The sequence below is a fragment of the Scomber japonicus genome, chromosome 23 (genome assembly GCF_027409825.1).
Source record: "Scomber japonicus isolate fScoJap1 chromosome 23, fScoJap1.pri, whole genome shotgun sequence".
Taxonomy (NCBI): Eukaryota; Metazoa; Chordata; class Actinopteri; order Scombriformes; family Scombridae; genus Scomber; species Scomber japonicus.
In genome coordinates this window covers 21,379,720-21,405,050 of record NC_070600.1, presented here as the reverse complement: position 1 = coordinate 21,405,050, position 25,331 = coordinate 21,379,720, and the positions used below count along the sequence as shown (strand labels likewise).

The 25,331-nt window shown below is 41.6% G+C and overlaps 1 protein-coding gene across 1 annotated transcript in view; it reads right to left on the bottom strand.

The window, feature by feature from the left end:
• Positions 1-25,331, bottom strand: part of celf2 (cugbp, Elav-like family member 2) — a 255,122-nt gene that overhangs the window by 190,804 nt on the left and 38,987 nt on the right. Inside the window, exon 2 of the mRNA XM_053313798.1 lies at positions 10,867-10,902. Within this exon, the coding sequence (XP_053169773.1) occupies positions 10,867-10,902 (36 nt within the window). The remainder of the gene's footprint in view (positions 1-10,866; positions 10,903-25,331) is intronic.

Below are 25,331 nucleotides of genomic sequence, written 5' to 3'. Positions count from 1 at the left end.
CACAGCACTGTATGTTGCAGGCGGCCATAATAAGCTAAAATTAGAGGATCATTTGTCATCATTCCCAACGCCGTTACATATTGTAAAATCAATTTTATATCCACAACGACATCGACGGGCTCATGACAGCATATTGACGGACTGAGAGACACATCAGAGCATTACGGTGGTAATGTTAACACTACAGCGGAGTCACGTGAAATATTGGTATATTGTGTGTGTGTGTGTGTGTGTGTGTGAGTGTGTGTGTGTGTGTGTTCGGCTGTCGTGCTCCGCCGGTGTGATGATGTTGCTGTGTAGTGAGACTCGCTAATTGGCTCACCTGTCTCTCAGCCATCTGGAGCCTCTCAAAAAAGGAGAGAGGGGGAAAAAAAAACACACACAAAAAAAAAACGTCACACCGAGTTTCCCTAACATCACACACACACACACACATTCAGGCACACACACACACACACACATATTCAGATACACACACACACGCAGGCACGGATGTGTGCTCTCATACAGGAACAGACAAATGTGGAAATGAGCAAATGTAAATGAAACAGAGAGCAAATGAAAAGATATTTTTCCACATTGTGCCGTCGTTATTGAAGGGTTTTATTTTTTGCTTGCGGAAGTGATTTAATAAACAAAAACAACCAGTGTGATTCTTTATTCCAAGTGGTATAGCAATCATACAAACGCCTCAAAATTAATATGATAATGATTAATTATGGCAACAACGAGGTTTCTGCTGGGGTGGAAGTCGCTCGTGAGAGGGAGCGTGCAATCAGGACTGAATTATGATGAATGTATAACAATAAAAAACAAGTGTTATTAATAAATATTGGGGGGGGGGGGGGGTTTTGTCTGTTTTGTTTTTGGGAAGCAATGCAATGTGAAGAAGACACACCCTCAACTTGAACACCCCCCCGCCCCTTCCCCCTTGTCCCCCCCCTCCCACCTCTGAGAGCATCAGCTGGAAGAAAAAAAAACACTTCACTATCCCTGAAAACCCTTGGGCATGGCGCTCTGAGAGTGTGTGTGTGTGTGTGTGTGTGTGTGTGTGTGTGTGTGTGTGTGTGTGTGTTGTGATGGTGGTTTGGATGAATCTGCTCTCATACCAGCAGTGTTTCAGAAGGATGGATGACATGACAAAAAAATGTGTCTCCATGCACGTGTGTGTGCGTGTGTGTGTGTGTGTGATTTGATTTACAGGCTGTGTCAACAGAAGAAGGAGGTCACCATGTCTATCTGATAACCATGGCAACGTCTGTCACCTCACCACCATATAGGATGTCACATTTAGCCACTTACTGTATTAAATGATAATAATAATCTTATTATTGATTTTACTTGTAGAGGTTGTAGTTGAATTTATATAAAATAATAACAGATAATGATAATTTGTAATATACAATAAAGAAATGAACATATACTCTATATATGTATGTATTAGAATAGCAATAAATAGGTCACAATAAATATTATTATTATTTTATGGAAGGACATAGTAGCCTTAATAAATAAATAAAAGGCTCTGAGACCAGCAGTGCGTATGTGTTTTAGTGTGTGTGTGCAAGTGTATGTAACAGTTTTTTTTTCCTCTCAGTGCCCAATGTGTTCCAGGTCAATGTACACACACACACACACACACCCACACACACACACACACACACACAGTGACGTAAGCCCCTCCTGAGCCACTGTATGTTCACCTGCCGCACAGTGGGCATGTGTGTGTGTGTGTGTGTGTGTGTGTGTGTGTGGTGTGTGTAGGTGTGTGTGTGTGTGTGTGTGTATGTGTCCTGTCCACAGATTGAACCCACGCGTCACTCAGAAAGAAAGAAAAGGTTCCTGAGAAGAAGCGAAGGAAGAAACAATGTCTAGAAGTGGATAGAGGAGCTATTCATAAAAATCTGATTAAAATTAATACCACTTCAGTAATGGATCAAAATAAGAGAGTTAAATGTGGACTCTTAAACACTAGATCTCTCTCCTCTAAAGGTGTATTAATCAATGACATAATATCAGATCATCATATTGACTTATTCTGTCTCACTGAAACTTGGCTGCGCCAGGATGAATACACCAGCCTAAATGAATCCACACCCCCTAGTCATATTAATACTCACATTCCTCGAGATACCGGCCGAGGAGGTGGAGTTGCAGCCATTTTTAACTCAGACTTAATAATCAACCCCAGACCTAAACTTAGTTACAAATCATTCGAAAGTCTTGTTCTCAGTCTTTCTCATCCAGCCTGGAAAACTCTACAGCCAGTTTCATTTGTTGTAATATACCGTCCTCCTGGCCCGTATGCCCAATTTTTATCTGACTTTTCAGAGTTTTTATCAAATTTGGTCCTGAGTACTGATAAAGTACTTATAGTAGGTGACTTTAACATTCATGTGGATGTTGATAATGACAGCCTTAACACTGCATTTATTGCTTTATTGGATTCTATTGGCTTCTCTCAAAATGTGAATGAACCCACTCACTGTTATAACCACACCCTTGACCTTGTTTTGACATATGGTATTGAAGTTGAACATTTAATAGTTTTCCCTCATAATCCTTCTTTATCTGACCATTATTTAATAACGTTTGAATTCCTATTACTGGACTATACGCCGTTAGACAAACATGTTCTTACTAGATGTCTGTCTGATGGTGTTGTCACTAAATTTAAAGAAATAATTCCATCAGTACTGAACTCAATACCATGTCTCAATACAACCGAGATGACTTATTCTGACTTTAGTCCCCCCCAGATTGACTGTGTTGTGGATAGTGCTGCAGACTCACTGAGAAAAACTCTGAACTCCATCGCCCCTCTAAAAAAGAAGGTAATTAAACAACAGAGAACAGCTCCATGGTACAATTCCCAAACCAGACAATTAAAACAAACTTCACGAAAATTAGAAAGACTATGGCGTTCTACTAAATCAGAAGAATCTCACTTAGCCTGGCAAAACAGTCTTAAAGCATATAAGAAGGCCCTCCGTAACGCCAGAGTCGCCTACTACTCATCACTTATAGAGGAGAATAAAAACAGTCCAAGGTTTCTTTTCAATACTTTGGCTAAACTGACAAAGAGCCACAATACTACTGATCCATGTATTCCTTTAACTCTCAGTAGTGATGACTTCATGAGTTTCTTTAATGATAAAATTGTAACCATTAGGGACAAAATCAATCACCTCTTGCCCTCAATAAACTCTGATTCATCTTCTAACACAGAATACCTAGACATCGCTGTTAAACCTGATACTTTAAACTGTTTCTCTCCAGTCGACCTTACAGAATTAACTTCAATGATTACTTCATCCAAACCATCAACTTGTCTCTTAGACCCGATCCCAACTAGGCTGCTCAAGGAAGTATTCCCCTCAGTTAGCACTTCCTTGTTAGATATGATTAATCTGTCTTTGGTGACAGGTTATGTACCACAGTCCTTTAAGGTAGCTGTAATTAAACCACTTCTTAAAAAGCCTACTCTTGATTCAGAGGTTCTAGCCAACTACAGGCCGATATCAAACCTTCCCTTTCTCTCTAAGATCCTTGAGAAAGCAGTTGCTAATCAGCTGTGTAACTTTCTCCATAGTAACAGTTTATTTGAGAATTTTCAGTCTGGATTTAGAGCTCATCATAGCACAGAGACTGCACTGGTGAAAGTTACTAATGACCTTTTAACCTCATCAGACAATGGACTTCTCTCTGTCCTCATCCTGTTAGACCTTAGTGCTGCCTTTGATACTATTGACCATCAAATCCTGCTGCAGAGACTTGAACATTTAATTGGCATTAAAGAAACCGCATTGAAATGGTTTAAATCATATCTATCTGATAGATTTCAGTTTGTAAATGTTCATGATAAATCCTCCATGCAAACAAAAGTTAGATATGGTGTTCCTCAAGGCTCAGTGCTTGGACCAATACTATTCTCCTTATATATGCTTCCTTTAGGAAACATTATCCGGAATCACTCAATAAATTTTCATTGCTATGCAGATGATACTCAATTATACCTATCAATAAAGCCTAATGAAACTAACCAATTATCTAAACTACAAACATGCATTAAGGACATAAAAGCCTGGATGACCTGCAACTTCCTGTTATTAAACTCAGAAAAAACTGAAGTTATTGTGCTTGGCCCTAAACACCTTAGAAATTCACTATCAAACGACATAACTACTCTGGATGGCATTACTCTGGCCTCCAGCTCCACTGTAAGGAACCTAGGAGTTATCTTTGATCAGGATCTGTCCTTTAATTCCCATATAAAACAAATTTCAAGGACTGCTTTCTTTCATCTGCGTAATATTGCAAAAATTAGACATATCCTGTCTCAAAATGATGCTGAAAAACTAGTCCATGCATTTGTTACTTCTAGGCTGGACTACTGTAATTCATTATTATCAGGCTGTCCTAATAAGTCTCTAAAGACTCTCCAGCTGGTCCAGAATGCAGCTGCCCGTGTTCTGACAAAAACTAGAAAGAGAGATCATATTACTCCCATCTTGGCTTCACTGCATTGGCTTCCCGTAAAATTCAGAATAGAATTCAAAATCCTTCTCCTCACCTTCAAAGCGCTCAATGGTCAGGCCCCATCATATCTCAAAGAACTGATAGTACCTTATGTACCTACTAGAAGACTGCGCTCCCAGCATGCAGGTCTACTTGTGGTTCCTAATATCTCTAAAAGTAGAACAGGAGGTAGAGCCTTCAGCTATCAGGCTCCTCTCCTGTGGAACCATCTTCCAGATTTGGTCCGGGGGGCAGACACCCTCCCTACATTTAAGAGTAGGCTAAAAACTTTCCTTTTTGATAAAGCTTATAGTTAGGGCTCTTTGAGCTCTTAACTTATGCTGCCATAGGCTTAGATTGCCGGGGGACCCCCCACCCCCATGATGCACCGGGCCTCTCTCTCCTTCTCCCTCTCTCTCTCTCTATCTATCTATATCCATTAACACTCATGTTCTATTAATGCATTCAATAACCTAAACTTCTTCCCCGGAGTTGTCTTTCTGGTTTCTGGTTTCTGGCTCTGCTTTCTCGTCCTACAGGTAATCTGGGCCTGTAGACGACCGGATGACGGATTCCAGTCCCGGACCATCTGGCTCCATTGTTGATTTTCATTGTGCCTCTCTCCTCTATCCTTCCTTTCTCTCCTCTCAACCCCAACCGGTCGAGGCAGATGTCCGCCCACTTCTGAGTCTGGTTCTGCCTGAGGTTTCTTCCTGTTAAAAGGGAGTTTTTTCTCGCCACTGTTGCTCATGTGGGAATGTTGGGTCTCTTTACAGTTAAAACCTGAAGAGTTTGGTTTAGAACCTGCTCTATGTGTAAAGTGCCTTGAGATAACTTTGTTGTGATTTGGCGCTATACAAATAAAGATTGATTGATTGATTGATTGATAGAAGTCTGCCCAGCTCTCTGCAGACAAACTCTTCCCTCCATCTTCTCTTTAGCTCCCTCCTCCCCCTTTTCCTCCCTTCCTCCCCCCTTCCTCCTCCTCCTCATCTGTCCCTCCCCGTCATTAGCAGCTCTTCATAATTCATGTGTTTGGATGAAAAATGAATGAACAGCGGGCATGACACCAGCGCAGCCTCGCACAATTAAAAACCCAACGAGAATTTCAATCCCACTTTTCCTGCTGCGACAGTCATGATGCACGGAGAGAGGCGTGAGGCGTTCAAAGCCTGAGACCAGGTGGGAAAATGAGGGCAGTTGGGTGGAAAGAAAACGACTTTTTAAAGCATCAGTTCACTTCAATGACCCAAAAAAAAGATTTCCTCACTTATGACCGACCTAGCATTACACATACAGAGTTTAAAGTTCAACATTCATCCTTGAGGTTTCTGTCTCTGAGCCAAAACAGTGGAGGTTAATCGACTTTCAGTTGCTCAGTGTTACAGTTTATCTGTATTTTTTAATATGTTTTAACCATAAACAACTTTACAATGGTAATAAATCTTTTAAATAACTGTTACTAAATTCATTTAAGTTCCAATGTGTTTCTTTTAACCACAATTTACAGATTTAATTAGCAAACAAAACCATTTTCGAACAAAGACAGCGATTAAAAATTACCACTCACATCAGTGTAGTTGATGAAGGTTGTAGTTGAAAGCTCTGAGAAGCAAGTGGACCTTGAGGTGAGATTATTATCCAAAGCTTAAGACTGACACTGAGCTTCCATACTTCAAGTTTTAGATACAAATATCTCAAAATTTTTGGCACAAAACCGGATTAAACATTACAACAAGTACAGTAAAGGATCCAAAAGTCTCCATTCAGACACCACTCAGACTTTAACTTTCCTGTAACTGCTACCATTTTAGCAATTTAGGTGACCTGATTGTTTAAAGGCCCTTCAGCGAGACTCCAAACTCTTCACCTGTTGCACCAAAGCCTGTGTTTACCTGACTGAATGAGAGAGGAAGAGAAGAGGGTTGTCTACATTTTGAGATACTAGTGGAAAAAAAGACACTTCTCAGGCCTGTGACATCATCAGTAAGTACTCTATTGTAAAAGACACTTCTCAGGCCTGTGACATCATCAATAAGTACCGCTTCTCAGGCCTGTGACATCATCAGTAAGTACTCTATTGTATTTGCATCCTCCTACTGATATTTAGAAAACACACCATTAACATAGTTTTTGTTGCTAAAAGACCAAATTGAATAAATTCCTCTTCGCTGTCATGACGACACTTTTTTTTTTATGCTGACCGGAGTGTTTTTTTAAAGGAAGTGTGTCTTCCGGACTGTAGTTCTCACTGGACATTTTCTCACTGGGGGATAAATTAAAGCTCAGGAAGGAGCCTTTAACACTGATAACTGTCACTACTGAGGAGAGAGAGAATACTCCAGATAGTATCTTCTGACTGCAGTGAGCCAGTTCCCCCCCTTTCATAAATATTCAGATGTGGGAATATTGGGGGTTGGGGGGGGGTGGAGGGAGGCGGGGCTAGAAGCGGCGCACTGAGCAGTTGCCGTAGCGAGGGACCGCAGTTGTCATGTGGCAACCGGGGAGGCAATAACGGACGCAGCGTACCGGGACGCCACATTGTGTGAATCTCTGTAATTATAGTCTCTGCTGTCTATGTGTGTCTGGCTCTGTAAACAGGAAGTGTGTATGTGTGTATGTGTGTGTGTGTGTGTGTGTGTGTGTGTGTGTGTGTGCATTTGTGCATTTGTGCATCTCACACACACCTGCAGCCCTGCCAAAGAGGAACTTGAGGCCTTTCGAGCGCTGTTGTATCTGTTCCACTCGTGAGCTGATGCTATTCATACGCTAATCAACGCTTGTTTACGCCGATGTGTGCGTGTATGTGTGTGTGCGTGTGTTGTTTTTTTTTTCTTCTCCCCACGTGAAGGCGTCCTCCCCGTCTCAGGAGGTCATGTCAAAGCCAATAGTAGGTTTGCGGCTCGTAATGACTGATGCTGAAAGGCATCCGTGGAGCCACGCTCGCTAATTATCAGCTGTGTGCCTTCAAAGCACATTATCAGTACAAAGACCTGCTATTATACAAACACACATGTACACACTCGCACACACCATCCCTTCACACCCTTTATCACCCCTGTTTCCGCCATCAACTCTTCCTCCTCCCAAACTGTCTTCTCCTCTCTTGATTGCTGTTGTACTCCATCTTTCCCTTTTCTCTGCACCCTACGACTCCCATGATCCTCTTTCCCCTCCATCCCTACTCCATATTTGGAGCCCGTTTTCATTTCCTGTCCTCCCTTTTTATCCATCCCAAATTCCCCCCTACTCTCTTTTCAGCTCCCTTGTTTCCACTTTTCCAATCTTACACTACCCCCCTTCTACCACCCCCCCCCCCCCCCCCGCCTCCCATTTTCCCTCTCTTCCCACCTCCTTCTCCATCTTCAGCTCCTCTTCTTCCTCCTCCTGGCCCAAAACAGACGCTTAAATAACGAGCCGGGTGTCAGTCAAACCGCCAGAGAGCTTCATTAGAGGAGGAGAGCGCACAGGATCAAATTATACGCCCGGTTCTCTTTTGTGTGTGTGTGTGTGTGTGTGTGTGTGTGTATTTGGAGGGGATTGTGGGGGGTCGGGCGGTGGTGACGGCAGCGATGGTGAAGGGAGAGGAAGTAAACACACATTTTGGAATGACGCAGCTGTGTGGCGGATTAGCGTGTAACACACAGCGTTAGCACGTGTGCCTCCGTGTGTGTGTGTGTGTGTGTGTGTGTGTGTGTGTGAGCTCATGCGACAGTCACAGCCTCGCCTATTTTCTCCGATCAGACAGAAAAACAAAAGGAAACTATTTTGCCTAATTATTCACAGCCACACTCATCGTCTCTTTCTTTTTCCCTACTGTGTTTTGCTGCTTCTTCTTCTTCTTCTTCTTCTTTTTCTTCGCGGCCTCTCGTTCTGTGCTGCATCTCGTATTCGATCTGATTTACCTGCTGCGCTTCCTTGTGAATACCATCAGGTGTAGCTTTAGAGTTAAATATGAAGCACCCATCATTAAAAAGTCCAAGTCATCTATCTCTGAAATGATGCAAATGATTACATCATTATCTTCCTTCCTGCATTACTCACGATGGAGCTAACGTGCTAAATATGAGGCTAATAATAAAACATTAATAAATAAAAAAGGTGAATACATAGATCTAGATATATAGAGTTACTTAAAGGGCTACATCAGTGATCTGACATTGAGCCCATTAAAATCTCATATTCTTTACATTACTGCTGAGCATTTTTCCAAAAAACATATCGCTAAGTTTTTTAAATGGATTTCTTCCCTTTTTCCACAGAGCCATTAGATTCAGTTCATTTCACGACAGAATGAGAATCAGCTCGCAGAGACTTAAAACTTGCTCGAGATAGGTGATCCATCACAGGGAACACTTTGTCACCTTCGTCTTTTTTTTTTTTTTTTTTTTTTTTTATAAACCCCTGAAGTTACATTATTGTGATTGTAGGAAGCTGTGACTCCACTGAAGAGAGACAACATTTACAATTTCCTCTTTTATGTTTGCTTATTGTTTGCCTGCAATGTGGGATTTTTGGGGGATTTTTTTGGGTAACCTGCTCTCAAATTTCACTGTGTCATTTAACCTTTGTGTCATCCTCCCGGGTCAAATTGACCCCGTCTGTTTTGACTGTTCCTTCTTTCCTCCCTCCCTTCCTCCCTCCCCTCCTTCTTACCTTCCTTCCTTACTTCCATCCATCCTTTCCTTCCTTCCATCCATCCTTTCCTTCCTTCTGTCCTTCTTGCCTTCCCTCCCTCCCTCCTTCTCTCTTTCCTTCCTTCCCTCTCTCCCTCCTTCTTCCCTTCCTTCATTCCTACTTTCCTCCTTCCTTCCTTTTCTTCCTTCTGTCCTTCTTTCCTCCCTCCCTCCCTCCTTCCCTTCCTTCCTTCCCTCCCTCCTCCCTTCCTCCTCCCTTCCTTCCTCCCTTGACTAGAGGACAACAGGAGGGTTAATGCACCAGCAAGGATAGAGTTCAGAAAGGTGCATGCTTGTATTAAAGTTATTTACTATTTGTACAACCTGTAGTTTATGTATCATCTACAATACATGCAATCTAACTGACATACAATACCTTATTGGAAATATACCAAAAGAGAAGCAAATTGACAGCTACTATAAGAAGTACAAATATCCAAGGAGGCAGACATTCATTCATCATGATGCACAGTATTTCCATTGTATCGATATTTTTATATTTTCAATTGTGATGCGGATGTGATGTAGTTATAACATTGGTTCCTGTTCTAATGTGCCTTACCTCCTAATAAAAATATTAACAAAACAAAAAAAAGAAGTACAAATATGCAAATAAGTTACTCAAATAAAAAGAGAGGTCGATATCAGTCACACTTACTATGTATTTCACTGTGTGTGAATTTGAGGTCACGTGAACTTCAAGCATTGAAAGTGTTGGTTCACTCAAATACCTACTGTAAGATTTAGTGTTTGTGGTGCTCAAAACATTTAAAAAAATTACATCTAAAAAAACCCATAGACTTGACTCTCAATAGTTATTATAATATTAGGGGTTACTTACTCGGTAAAAAGTAGTTAAGAAAAGAAAAAGAGCAGCAGTGGATAGATCAAAACCCTGGAAAATAACACAGATGCCTGTATGCCTGGATACAACTAGAGGTGAGTGAGATATTATACAAGTGACCAGATTTATAACAATGCCTGCTGATGCATTATGGATCCAATAAATGTTTATGAAACACTACGGGGGTCTGTAATAACCAGTCATTAACACTTGCACTTGTAGTTCATGCAAATTAGAATATTTAATAAGTGTTGCATTTGTGATCATGAAGCATTATAGGGAGTATTTTTATCTCTTTATGATGCATAGTGGGTCAAGCAGGTGGAAAAAGTGTTCCTTTTGTTGGGAGGAATGGTGGATGGGGAGGGGGTGGTGGTGGTAGTGATGGTTTTCAGGGCAGGATATTCGTCCTTTTCCTGTTAACGCTGCCTCAGATGAGAAATAGGTACTGCTATTTTAAGATCAGCTCTTATTTAAACCTTCTTTTCCCCTTCTCCCCTCCCTTCGCTTGATCTGTCGCTCTGTCGCCAAAGGGTTTAGTTTAATGACCCTCTCCTCGGCCGTAGATCTGAGTCGCGTCACATCTCGCCATTCCAATTTCCCTCTTTCCTCACCCTTCATTTTCTGTCTCTCTATACCCACCACTCGTCTCATCTTTGTCCTCTCCTTCTACATTGTAACCCCCCCCCTCCCTCCGACCCCCTGCTTTCCCGCTTCCACAACACTGCTTCAGCATTGAAGCTAGAATAATTGTTGATGTGGTCAGCGTGTGGCTTGAAGCCTGAAGGAGAAGAAGCGTGGGATGTAAAAGATGATGTGGAACGGTACCTTTGTATCGGTCCGGAGAGGTCACTGGCGTCCTGCCTGTAAAACAAGAAGAAAAACATATTTTTAATACATCACAAAATACAAGTTGTTCAAAAACAATATTATGAAGGACATTAACTAACATGAAAAAGGATAAAACCACTCATAATGTGACTCAAAGTGGAGAAGAGAACATGCACTAATCTCCACTAATCGACACAGCGATTCTCTCACTTTACGCTGATGACACTCTGCTGTCAGTATGGTCACCAGTGGATACCAACGTTTTCCTAATCAGCTACTGAGTATTTGCTCTAGATGTTGATGTAATATGTTGTGTCTGTTCCAACACTGAAGCGCGTAAACCCATTTTTCTCAACCCCAATTGCCATAATGATGATATTTCTTAACCACTTTAACCCACCTGCCTCAACTTGCTAACACCCATAACACCTAAATCTATTACTTGAAGACAAAATCAAGAATCTGGGAGTTTAAATGGAAAAGAGAAATTGCATAGTAGAAACAAACGTATAGAAGAAAAAAAGAGTAGAGTAGAGAACATTAACTAACATGAAAAAGGATAAAATGTAAGTAAAAAGAAGATTTTTTAGCTGAAATACCACTCATATTGTGACTCAAAGTGGAGATTTTAACAGTAGAGAACATGTAATCTCCACTAATGGACACAGCGATTCTCTCATTTTACGCTGATGACACTCTGCTGTCAGTATGGTCACCAGTAACAAATGTTCTCCATACTGGAAATGTTAATGGATACCAACATTTTCCTAATCAGCAACTGAGTATTTGATGTAATATAGTTATAAATATATATTGTCTGTCCCAACACTGTAGAGCGTACCTCCATTTTCTCAACCCCAACTGCCATAATGGTGATATTTCATAACCACTTTAACACCCCTAACCCCTAAATCTGTCACTTGGAAACAAAATCAAGAATCTGGGAGATTATATGGAAAAGAGAAATTGCATAGTAGAAATAAACATATAGAAGAAAAACACAGGATAGAGTAAAAATAGAACAAAAGAGAGAGAGAAATAATATGTTTTTACAGGAGTATCATACATCAGCTCTGAACCCTACTTCCCTTAATTGCCTTGTATAAATACATAAATAAAAAAACACAAAAAATAGTCCAGAGAAATCTATACTCCACTAAACCTCTTGGCTATTCACTCTCGCTCTGTTTTCAACACTTTGGTAACAACATGGCTGATCCCCTTCCAGAAAATGCTTTGACTAAAAATTTACCTTTTCACTTTAGTTTTTAAGTAATTCCTCTTCAGACTATGATTGCATCGTTTGTTGTTAGCGATGGCATGTTTAATGCAGGCTTGTTTCCAAATTGAAAACCTGGCACTGCACTTCTTACGTTGGTTGTAACTGAGTTTTAAACAGCTGGGCGCCAATGAAGGCAGTATTTCTGGAAATATGATACAAATCATAAGATACTGGCAGAGCAAAACACATACACACTGAACCATCTAAATAGTAAATTGGTTTTGTCTGTCCTTGGGATCAGTAGAGAAACTTCTTCATTCCTCTGGGTTTTCTCTATAATTCCCTGCTGTTTTCCTCTTTCTCCCTCCTTCCCTTTTTTTTGTTTTATCCCTTCCTTCAATCCTCTGTTCCTCTTCCACTGCATGTAAATAAATTGGTCCCCAGGTCCCATCACTAGACAGTGTGTGTGTGTGTGTGTGAGAGAGAGCTAGGATTACACACACACACACACACATACACACACACACACACACACAAAACCCTCCAGAGCGGCACCGAATTAGCCTGGGTTTTATGTCACAGAGGTAAATAAAATAATCATAAATGAGCAACGCTGTCATTAATAACCAGAGTGTTTGTATGTGTGTGTGTGTGTGGTTTTGCAAGAGTGTGTGTGTGTGTGTGTGTGTGTGTGTATTATGATGAAATGTGGAGAAAAAACTCCTCGCTCCTCCTCAACACAGTGTCCAATCACTGCTATCACCACTCTTTGCATTTCAAAGACACACTCTTGTCTATTTCATCTCCGACCACGGAACGCTCATCCTGTTATCCTGCTCTCTCACACACACACACACACACACACACACACACACACACACACACACACACACACACACACACACACACACACACACACACACACACACACACACACACACACACACGATGGGGCACTTCCGCTTCAGTCCATTTTCCCAATGCCATGAATTATGAAAAAGGGTAAATGGAACATCAAACACACACTGCTCGCACTCATAGGTTTACACACCACATACACACACATGCAGAAATAAGACACGGCTAAACTCTCGACTACACACACCATCTCTGAAATCTCACATTTGCAAATCTACATACATACATATATATATATATATATATATATATACACACACACGCTAACCGTTTACACTAGGCAGCTCTTATTACTTATTAACTTGTATATTACAGCTGGATGTTAAAACACTTCCTGCAGCTTTAATGTAACAGAAACAGTCAGTTATAAAGACGCTAATAAAACTTCTTTATGAGTCTGATGACACTAAAAACAGAGATGAACAGCTCCTTGGACGCAGCTATCTACAATCCAGAGCAGGTGGGTCTTATTAGTCTTAATAATCTCTTGACTCTGACTCTGAAAAACAGTCTAAAAAAAGTGATTTCCTCTCATGTTCTCTTTATAAAGTGATCTCCTGTGATCTCTCTTCTGCAGTCATTCTCTTCAGCTTCCTGTCGTTCTCACGGGTCAAATGGACCCCGTCTGTTTCTTTCTTTCTTCCTTTCTTCCTTTCTTCCTCCCTGCTACCTTCCTTCCTTCCTTCTTTCTTTCCTCTGTCCTCTGTTCCTTCCTTCCTTTTCCTTTCCTTTCCTTTCCTTTCCTTCCTCCCTACCTTCCTTCCTTCCCTCCTTCTTTCCTTCTTTCCTCTGTCCTTCTTTCCTTCCTTCCTTTCCTTTCCTCCCTTCCTTCCTCCCTGCTACCTTCCTTCCTTCTTTCCTCTGTCCTTCCTTTTCCTTTCCTTCCTACCTACCTTCCTTTCTTCTCTCCTCCTTTCCTTCTTTCCTTCCTTTCCTTTCCTCTCCTTTCCTCCCTTCCTTCCTCCCTGCTACCTTCCTTCTTTCCTTCTTTCCTCTGTCCTTCCTTCATTCCCTTCCTCCCTTTTTAGTCTTAATAATCACTTGACTCTGAAAACCAGTCTAAAAAAAGTGATTTCCTCTCATGTTCTCTTTATAAAGTGATCTCTTCTGTGTCAAAACAAATTAAATGGGACTAATAGGCTGAAATGACCCCACTTAGATTACACTCCTACTGTTTGACTTGTTGCAGCAGGATGTTTCTGTGCCTCGATGAATCAACAAAATCCTTCAAATAAAGACAAATTACATTTTAATACAACATTTTTAAAAACCTTTGCTTCGGTGTTCAAGATTTGTTTAACAAAAATAAAATGAATGTGTGTATTTGGTTGTGTAATAACTCAGTGGTGTGGTTTGTTTTTGCACCGCTGTTCCCAGAAATGAGTTGTCAGTCAAACACAGTCAGAGAGTCTCAGCTGTGGGAACTTTTTCTTTCTTTAGTGTTTTCAGTAATGGTGGCGGCTGATGCTAACGGCCCACTTCTTACTCTGTTTATTAGAATGAAGCTTAAACCTTTGTGTCTGTTTTGACTGTTAGTTCCTTCTTTTCTTCCTTCTTTCCTTCCTTCCTTCCCTCCTTTCCTTCCGTCTGTCCTTCCTCCCTCCTCTCCTTCTCTCTTTCTTTCCTTCCTTCCTTTCCCTCCTCCCTTCCTTCTTTCCTCAGTCCTTCCTTCCTCCCTTCCTTCCTCAACCCCTCCTTTCCTTCTTCCTCCCTTCCTTCCTTCATTCCTCCTTTCCTTCCTTCATCCTTTCCTCCCTTCCTTCCTTTATCCATCCTTTCCTTCCTTCTCTCCTTCCTTCCTTCCTTTCTTCCTCTGTCCTTCCTCACCCCCTTCTTTCCATCCTTTTTCCTCCCTTCCTTCCTTCATCCCTCCTTTCCTCCCTCCTTTCCTTCCTTCTTCCTTACTTCCTTCTTTCATCCCTCCTTCCCTTCCTTCCTTCATCCCAGCTTTCCTCCCTCATTTCCTTCCTTCATCCCTCCTTTCATCCCTCCTTTCCTTTCTTGACTCGAGGGCAACAGGAGGGTTAACAGCAATCATTTCTATTCTTGATTTTGCCAGTAAAAAAGCACCAATCTCCAAATGTGGTTATTTTATATAAACAGTCGTATTGAATCTGCTTTTAGAAGTTGAGAATAAAAAAACATTGGATGGCCTTGAAATGCATGTTAAACAATGAGTCTAGAGTGTCTTGTTTTAAATGTTTGTCTTAGTTATTTTTTGATTGGTTGGTTGACCATGACATTGTGGTCCAAATCGACAGTTTCCTGCCCAGAGAGGTTTGGAAGCGTAAACTCCATTGTGAGAGAATATTCTGAAAACCTTTTACAATCTAATTGGATTATGTCAAAATGGGGAAAAAAGAACCATATAAAACAAGATTGTTTGTAGTAGTTCATGAACAATTTACATTTTGGGAATACACAGCTTTTAAAAAGGGGCTGAAAATATCTTAACATTTCTCACGAAGTAGCTGGATGGTTGAATTGTTGACGGTGGCTGAGAGAATCTAAACAGACATCTGAATGGAAATGTCAGATTATTACATGAAACGCCTCTAAGTGACTGGATAAGACATCATTACGTCAGAGATCAGTTCAGGTCGGAACCTATTTTCTCCTTTTTAACATTTTCCATCATGCTGACTAACTCTCACCAGAAACTCATTAGCTGCTCGACTACAGAGCTGCTTAAATATGAATATGACTTATCAAGGTGGAAGTGATGATAATGTTTAACCTTCCTGTTGTCCTCCCGGGTCAAATTGACCCCATCTGTTTTGACTGTTCCTTCTCTCCTCTGTCCTTCCTTCCTTCCTTCCTTCCTCCTTTCCTTCCTTCTTCATCCCTCCTTTCCTTCCTTCCTTCCTTCCTTCCTCCCTCCCTCCTTACCTTCCTTCTTCCTTCCTCCTTACCTACCTACCTTCCTTCCTTCCTTCCTTCCTTCCTTCCTTCCTTCCTCCCTCCTTTCTTTCCTTCCTTCTTCCTTCCTTCCTCCTTTCTTTCCTTCTTCCTCCCTTCCTTCCTTCCTCCCTCCTTTCCTTCCTTCCTTACTTCCTTCCTGCCTTCCTCCTTATCTTCCTTCTTCCTTCCTCTCTCCCTCCTTTCCTTCTTCCTCCCTCCCTCCTATCCTTCCTTCTTCCCTCCTTTCCTTCCTTCTTCCTCCCTTCCATCCTTCCTTCCTCCCTCCTTTCCTTCCTTCATCCCTCCCCTTTATTCTTTCTTCTTCCCTTCCTTCCTTCCTTCCTTGACTTGAGGACAACAGGAGGGGTTAAAAATAAGGGATGATTTCTAGAGTATCAATTGCATCTAGTTGGTCTGCATAAGTCAAGCCGACAAGATTTGGGTCAGAATTGATCACTGTGATAGAAACAGATGGGAAAACAGCGTCCAGGTGGAAAAAAGCCAGCCTTATGCTTCATGACGGACAGCTTTTTGGCACCTTAGCATGAACCCGAGCGCACACTCCTACAGGCCTCTCGCCGCTGCAGGCCTGGCGGAGACGTAAAACGAAGATGAAACATGAGGGAGTCCTCGGGCGACGGTGCCAGAGCCGCTGCAAAGACGGAGCAGGTGGCAGGACCCGGCGAGTACCACAGGCATATTTGGACGCATTGTGATTAACAGAAGATTTGACACAAGCGCACACACACACACACACACATGAACACACACGCTGCATTAGTGCTACATGATGGGAGACACTAGGAGCCAGCTGTCATGGCACTACAGAACACCATCGATGACAAGAGCATTCCCACATCAGAGCTTTTAAAGTGATTCCCTCCTCCTTCTCTCTGTTTCTTACAAACACACACACACACACACACACACGAACACACACACACACACAAAGGGAAAGATGTATTGGAAGTGACGTGGATGCTTCTATCATGTTGTGAAATAACATGCTGTGTTGAATCCTTGTGGGACTGGTGTCAACACATTATCAATGACACAAGAAACCAGGTTACTGAGAGAAATCAGGTTACAGGAGTTCAACATGGATGAACCTGTGTAAAGAAACATCTGTGTACATGAATCTTATCTGGAGCTCTGCAGTCCAGTGTGTGTTTTATCTCAATTTTAAGTTTCTGCTATGAAGATCAACGTATTTAGACTTTATCTAGAAGCCACTGTTCTTTATTTAAGCCTCCTGTTGTCCTCAGGTCAAGGAAGGAAGGAAGGAGTAAGGAGGGAGGGAGGGAGGAAGGAAAGGAAAGGCCTAATGAGATAAGGAAGGAAGGAAGGAAAGGATGAAGGGAGGAAAGAAAGGACTAAAGACATAAGGAAGGAAGGAAGGAAGGAAGGAAGGAAGGAAAGGAGGAAGGAGGGAGGGAGGAAGGAAGGAAGGAAGGAAGAATGGAAAGAAGAATGGAAGGAAGTGAGGAAAGAATTATGGAAGTAGGGGAAGAACGAAGGAAAAATTAAAGAAACATGGAGGAAGGAAAGGAAAGAAGGAACAGTCAAAAGAGAGATGGAGTCAATTTGACCCGGGAGGACAACCGGAGGGTTAAGCCACATATTCATCCAAACTACTAAAAAAACCCTACTTTTTCACCCTTTATCTTTTCTAATCATGTTAACATTTGGGATTTATCTGTCCAGATTGACAGATTAGATTAAATAGAATTTTAAAAGTTTCCCTTTTTTTTGGGTTTCCGTTTTTTTTTTTTTTTTTTTGCAATTTGGGTAAACCCACCATCAGATAAAGGACATATCACTGTGACTAATTTCCTCTCTTGCACTGCTGCAACAGTGCATGCATGTAAGTTTTATTAGTTCATCCCTATTCATGAATTATTTAGTCTATAAATATGAAAAAAGCTAAATATGCCCATTACATGTTCCCAGAAGCCAGGGTGATGTCTTCAAATCCCAAATACATTCAGTTCCAATGACAAAAAGTTGAGTCAAGCTGCTTTTTAATCATTATTATAAGTTAAATTATTAATAAGTTATCATAATTGTTGTATATCAATTTGATGTTTTATCCTCCTAAAAGCACAGAGAGAGACAGAGAGAGAGATAGAGAGAGACAGAGAGAGACAGCGAGACAGAGACAGAGAGAGACAGAGAGAGATAGAGAGAGACAGAGAGAGAGAGAGAGAGAGAGAGAGAGAGACAGAGAGAGAGACAGAGAGAGACACAGAGAGACAGAGAGACACAGAGAGAGAGACAGAGAGAGACACAGAGAGAGAGAGAGACAGAGAGAGAGAGCGAGAGAGACAGAGAGAGAGAGAGAGAGAGAGACAGAGACAGAGAGACAGAGAGAGGGGGTTGATTTTCTCTCCTCCGTCACATTCCTCTCAGCAGCCCATCTGTGTCGCTCTAACACTCTGTTTTTAACACTTCTCTCCTTCTGCACCTGCCATCCCTCTTTTCACATATACACAACCTGTACATGCTGTACTCGGCACATGCTGTACCCACAATCCCCAACCAATCAACACACCCCAAACTACACACAACACATCTTTAAACACTGATAAATACATTCACATGCTTCACTTTCACACCCTCCTAAGTCTTCCCACTTCTCTCTCTTCTCGTTTTCCTCACAATCGCATTTCTTGTCCCAGGTGTGTGTACGTGTGTGTACGTGTGACTAAGTGTGTGAGACGGTAAAGTGTCATTGTGCCAAACTGTGCCAGGTCTTAAGATGATGATGTCAGATGTAGGCTGTTGGCCCGCCTCCATATGGATCTAAACTCTCCCCCATTGGAGGATGGGTCTTGTAGAGAGTCGTGCCAAAGCGCCGAAGGGGGGGAAGAGGATTGGACGACATCGAGACCTGAGCGACACCAACGAGCTGCTGCTTCATTAATCATCCTCTGACTGATGATGATGATGTCATTCTCTGAACCTGCATGTCTTTCTTTCTTTCTTTCTTCCTTCCTTTCCTTTCCTTTCCTTTCCTTCCTCCCTGCTACCTACCTTCCTTCCTTCTTCCTCCCTTCCATCAATCCATCCATCCTTCCTTCCTTCCTTACCTCCTTCCTTTCCTTCCTCCTTTCCTCTGTCCTTCTTTCCTTCCTTCCTTTCCAATTCCTCCCTTCCTTCCTCCCTGCTACCTTCCTTCCTTCCTCTTTTCCTCCCTACTACATTCCTTCCTTCTTTCCTCTGCCCTTCCTTCCTCCCTACCATCCTTCCTTCCTTCTTCCTTCCATCCTTCCTTTCCTTTCCTCCCTTCCTTCCTGTTACCTTCCTTCCTTCCTTCCTCCCTCCCTCCCTCCCTCCGTCCCTTCCTTCCTTCCTTGACTCGAGGACAACAGGAGGGTTAAAGGAGTATGCTATCAATAATCTATCGCTTCACTAAATGTACTACATCTGTGTCAAGCTATCATCCATCTAGAAGCTCTGAGGCTCTGAAGCTCTGAGGCTCTGCCAGAAGCATTCATTCATATTTTAGCTAAATCAGGAGATGATTGAGCAGCAGGAGTGATAAGAGAAGCTGCTATTGATCTAAACTGTACATGATATTTAATGAATTAAAACCGACCACAGGTGCTGCTGATGCTAAGATACAAAAATAATAACTTTTCAAACACCGACAGTTAAATCTTAACCTTGAATTTTATTATATTTTGACAAAATAATCCTAACTCAAGGTCCGTTTACGAGCTTTCACCTGAGCTCTGAACAAATCTCAAAGCTTTGGTGGATGGAGTTTTCTCAGTTCTCATCTTATAACCATGAGTATGAAACGTGCTCCATTAAAACCATGAGATGCAATTGAAAGCTCAAATAAAAGCTAAAAGTGGACACTATGTTAAGACATCACAAAATACTACAACAAACTGCTCAAGGAATGTTAATCTGATCAAAAAGGTGATCAAATTTAATGAAAACGAATTTGATGAAAACGTTTGTGGCAGCTCTGGGTTGTATGAATAAATGTATGTAATAGTTTTAATGTTTGGAAATCATCAAGATTTACATTAAAAACATTGTTGATTTCAGAATGAAACTATACATGATTAATGTAATGATATAATACTATTTTACAGACTATTCAATCAGCCATTCAAACAGAATGACTACAGTTTGATGCTGGAGCTGCTGGGTAATGGCCATTACAATGTAATACGCAGCAGTAAAACTGTGCATATGTGCGCTATAAAAAGGCTCTAAACCAAGTGCCCCAACAGGCTTCAATCATTGTGTGTGTGTGTGTGTGTGTGTGTGCATATGCAGTTCTGCTATAGGCTACTTTTGGGGACAGATTTCAAACTTAGGACCAATTAATTTGAGATAAAAGCTGTGTTTGTAATTTGGAAAAAGCTAATGTTGTGGGTCAGTGGTTAAGGTTAGAGTTAGGCAAGTAAAGCTTATGATTACAATTAGTAACCATAAGCATTGAGTAAGTCTCCAGAAAATAAATGTAAGACTGTGTAATGTCCCCATAATGCACCATTATCTGAAACGTGTGTGTGTGTGTGCATGCATACATCAGCAGGAATGCATGCATTCATACATGGATATGTGACATACTGAGGACATTTAAAGGCAGCGAGAGAAACGACAGGCTTCAATCATTGTGTGTCCGTGTGTGTGTGTGTGTGTGCATATGCAGTTCTGCTATAGGCTACTTTTGGGGACAGATTTCAAACTTAGGACCAATTAATTTGAGATAAACGCTGTGTTTCTAATTTGGTAAAAGCTAATGTTTTGGGTCAGTGGTTAAGGTTAGAGTTAGGCAAGTAAAGCTTATGGTTACAATTAGAATAAGTCTCCAGAAAATAAATGTAAGACTGTGTAATGTCCCCATAATGCACCATTATCTGAAACGTGTGTGTGTGTGCATGCATATAAGTAAGTGTACGTGCATCAGCAGGAATGCATTCATTCATGCATGGATATGTGACATATTGAGGACATTTAAAGGCAGCGAGAGAAACGACCTGCCTGGTAAAGGGTGAACAAAAGGGAGAAATGGTAGTAGTATGTTCGGCCTCATTTACCCCGTGATATTCAAAGGGTATGCAGCCCGGACCCGGCACACTTATCCACACACACACACACACACACACGTACATTAGCACAGTTGCTATGTGTATGTGTGTGTGTACATATGTGTGTTACTGTGTGACATCCGCAAATTGTACAACAACCTTAACTCAGTGGAGGAGATCATCCATCATGCCTATGGGAGAAAAAAAAAGAAGACCTCCCCTCTTTTTGTCTCTTCCACCTCCTCCTCCTCTTTAATAATAGCCCCCTCCCCCTCACCTCCTCTGCATCCCCTCCTCTTTTCCCCATTTAATAACAGCGCGACAGATCAGCTCCATTAGCCCAGACCTCCTCACACATGCAAATGAGGCTGGCGTTATGGAGGCACGCGTCACACATTACTGATGCCGCCCTCCCCGACCCTTAACTGCTCACAACACAATAAACTAAGCAGAGAGAGAGAGAGAGAGAGAGAGAGAGAGAGAGAGAGAAAGAGAGAGAGAGGGGAAGTGTGTATGTGTGTATGTGTTACAACAGTGGTTAAATTGAGATGCATTAAGATTTTGATTGGGGCGACAGATACGATGCTGGTATGTGCAGAGCCAAGAGCAGGACCATTACCGGGCGGTGGGATGATAAGATCGTTCAAAGTGAACACGGGAGGATGACGAGAACTGGAGGAAACAAAATTGAGGGGTAAATTAGATGTGAAAAGTGGGGTTAAATGAACAAGATTCAACATGCTAATGAAATTAAATGTTCTTATTTTTAATTTCCGAATCAAGGCCACCATTTACAACTTTTTTCTTTTTTCATAGGCAACTCGTGCGGCCCAGTGGTTTCAGTAAGTACGGAGGCCTCCAGGAAGCAAATAGGACACACTGAAGATTGACAAAGTTAAATAAAAATGTCCCCTGTTGATATTTTTGTATGATTTGTTCTTGAAGTACTCTGATAAGATCAAAGATACACTCATTTGAAGAAGCAGCAAGTGGTTTCCTAGTAGCAGAAATGTACATATTTACCTATAAGTATAGTTTAGCTCCTCTTCCTTCTCATACAAATGAAAATATACACTACTAAGGTTGCATTCGATATATTATATCAATGCATTGTGAAGAACTACATTGAATTTTACTACTGTGCCATTATGAGACTGCCCACAATATAAAAACACACAGCATTTATCGATATCACATACTGTAAGTTTAACTAGAGCTATTACAGTAAGAGCTATTTGAATTATCTGTATGTACAGTATATTATAGTATTGCCACTAAACTTGAAAACCATGTAAGTGAAAATACCCTCAGCTGCCTTGAACGCCTAATAATTGCTGAAAGCCATCATAAGAACAGGAGTAGGATGTAGGAGGAGGACTTGGGAGTCTCCTCCTGGTCTAGCACAGCTGCTCATACTGCCAGCTAGAGTTTTTCGTGCACTGCAACCTCACTCCAAAAGTCCCTAAAGGGCTCCAGAGTCTTCCAGTCAGTCCCCAACCTCAATCTTAGGTGACTTCATAATAAAAAATGTCAAGGTGAGATCAGCAAAAACTATCCTGCTTACTGGTTTCACTGTCTGTATAACATTGCTGACAAAGCTTCTAAAGGTTTTCTCCAGGTTGCTCAGCTTTGTTATTATAATTGTGCACGTTGGCACCATTTGTTACCAGCAGTCCGAGCTACTTAAGTTTCTTTTTCTTTTTTACTTTGTTCTTCCCTTCCTTCCCTCTTTCTTTGCCCACTCCTCCTTCCTTCCTTCCTTTTCTCCTTACTTCTTCCCTCTCTCCCTCCCTCCCCTCCTTACTCCTTACTTCCTTCCTCTTTTCCTCCTTCCTTCCTTCCTTCCTTCTTTCCTCTTTTCTCCTTCCCTCCTTCCCTCCCTCCCTCCCTCCCTTCCTTCCTTCCTTCCTTCCTTCCTTCCTTCCTTCCTTCCTTCCTTCCTTCCTTCCTTCCTTCCTTCCTTCCTTCCTTCCTTCCTTCCTCCCTCCATCCCTTCCTTCCTTGACATGAGGACAACAGGAGGGTTAAGTCTGAATTTGTGCACCTGTGTTTCTGGATCAACCCCCACAACCGGCTACTATCGCTGCATAATTGGCTCTCCCATGTTCTTTTTTTGGGAGGGCAAACAACTGTTCTCGGATTTATCATAGCAACTCATTTTACTCGAGTATCAGCCAGCGCTCCCTCTGTTGTCTCCAGTTGGTACAAAAGCACTGATGCTGGACTTATTCCTGCAACACAAAGGAGTAATCACATTTACCCCCGTGCTTTTCTCCCTGTTACATTTCACATTGATTTTAAAATCTTATTGCTCACTTTTAAAGGCTTTAAACGGTTTTGCACCTACATACATCTCTGATTTATTGACCTGTTGTGTGTCCTCTCGGCTATTAAGATCTGCAGATGGTGCCCTGCTGGTTACTCCCAGGTCACGGTTTGTGACGAAGGGTGATCTCGCTCTTGCTATTAGAGCTCCCACACTATGTAACACTACTGCCTACTGAGCTAAGATACACTAAAGCTTCTTTTAACCCTCCTGTTGTCCTCGAGTCAAGGAAGGAAGGGAGGAAGGAAAGGAAGGAAGGGAGGAAGAAGGGAGGAAGGATGGAAGGGAGGAAGGAAAGGAAGGAAGGAAGGGAGGAAGAAGGAAGGAAGGGAAGGAAGGGAGGAAGAAAGAAGGAAGGATGGAAGGGAGGAAGGAAAGGAAGGAAGGTAGGACGGAAAGGAGGGAGGAAGAAGGAAGGAAGGGAGGAAGGAAGGAAGGGAGGAAGGAAGGAAAGGAGGGAGGAAGAAGGAAGGACAGAGGACAGAAGGAAGGGAGGAATGTAATGGGGAGGAAAGAAAGAGAGAAGGAGGAAGGAAGGAACAGTGAAAACAGACGGGTCAATTTGACCCAGGAGGACGACACAAAGGTTAAATGTCTGCTTAAAACTTTTTTATCTTTATGTAAAAGCTTTTGGGAACATTTGACATATGTTCTTTATTTATTTTCTCTTATTTATTCCATTGTCTTTACTTTCTTCTTATCTTGCATGTCTGGTTTTATTTCTCTTTTGTAGAGCGTTTTGTAACACTGATAAGAAAAGGGCGATATAAAAATAGATCTACTTCTTCTTCCTTCCTTCCTTCCCCTCTTTTTCTTGTTATTATTATTATCATATTGTGACATAAACTGTTTCCAGGAATTGGAGAAGTGTTTGGACAAGTGTAATGCATCTCAAGGAGAGTACTTTGAAGGGGATTACAAAGGAACTACTGAAAGATTTATAATGAGAGCAGTCTTTTCTCATACAAATGGGAAAAAGGAGGCGAAGGGCCAGTCTGCCAAATTGGTTATTTTCAGTTATTTTCCCCTCTTCCCATACATAATCATTACACCACATGCATTATACACTAAAAGTAATGTCGGATGTGTTCAAATTACTGCTCAAATTTGTATGGTTTAAATTGCAAAATCCATTCAGAGCTATAGTTAAACTGCTGTTGATTAAGTCAGATATTTCCCTTTACACTGTATGAACAGAAACCTGCCAGCCAATGAGAAGCATTTCCTATATCATAAGCCATTTTTGATCCAAGTTGAATTGCTTCATCTCTCCTGCCATAAAAGTTTAATCTCACCATCACATCTATACCCCACACTGCAAACCTGACGCTTGCTGCTTGATTGTGAGGATGGAGGCTGGAAATACTTGAAAATACATGGATCAAACTGACAAAGACACAGAGGAAAGAGCTGATACATCAAAGGAAGGAGGAGGGGGTGGGGGGGTGAGAGAGGCAGACAAACGGGAGGGAAGGGATGACGCCCTTGAGCCAGGATCAGGTGAAAACAAAACGGGATGCGGAGAAAAAAAAACGTGTGAATGGAGAAAGATATTTACGAATTTGAGTGTTACAAATGTTCTCCTTTGATCGCGGGCCTGTGATGCTCATATCTCTTTGTAAAGGTGTTGACAGAGAGAGACTGATAGGAAGGAAACCTCAATCACATCCTGCTACCTTGTTAGCCTTGACGGATGCACGACAAATTGAGCTGAAATGATGGGTTTGTCATAATTGGAAATAATTAAAGCTCTTTTGTGTGGTGAAGCTCTTCCATCTGAAGCTTTTCATTGGCAGGTTCAATACCAGGACCTTGCTTTTGTCCACTTGAGAAATGGAAATCAGTCATGGCCTCAATCGTTCCTCCTTGTTGCTGCTCTTTCAAAAAACTATGAACTTGATGAATAGCTTAAACTTCACTTGCCTAAAAAAAAAAAAAAAAAAAAAAAAATCACTCCTGGCAGCTGGTCGACGATGACTTAACGTCAAGGCCCCAGTGGTGACAAGGTGTCTCATAAAAGGCCATCATATCAGATGTATTGCTG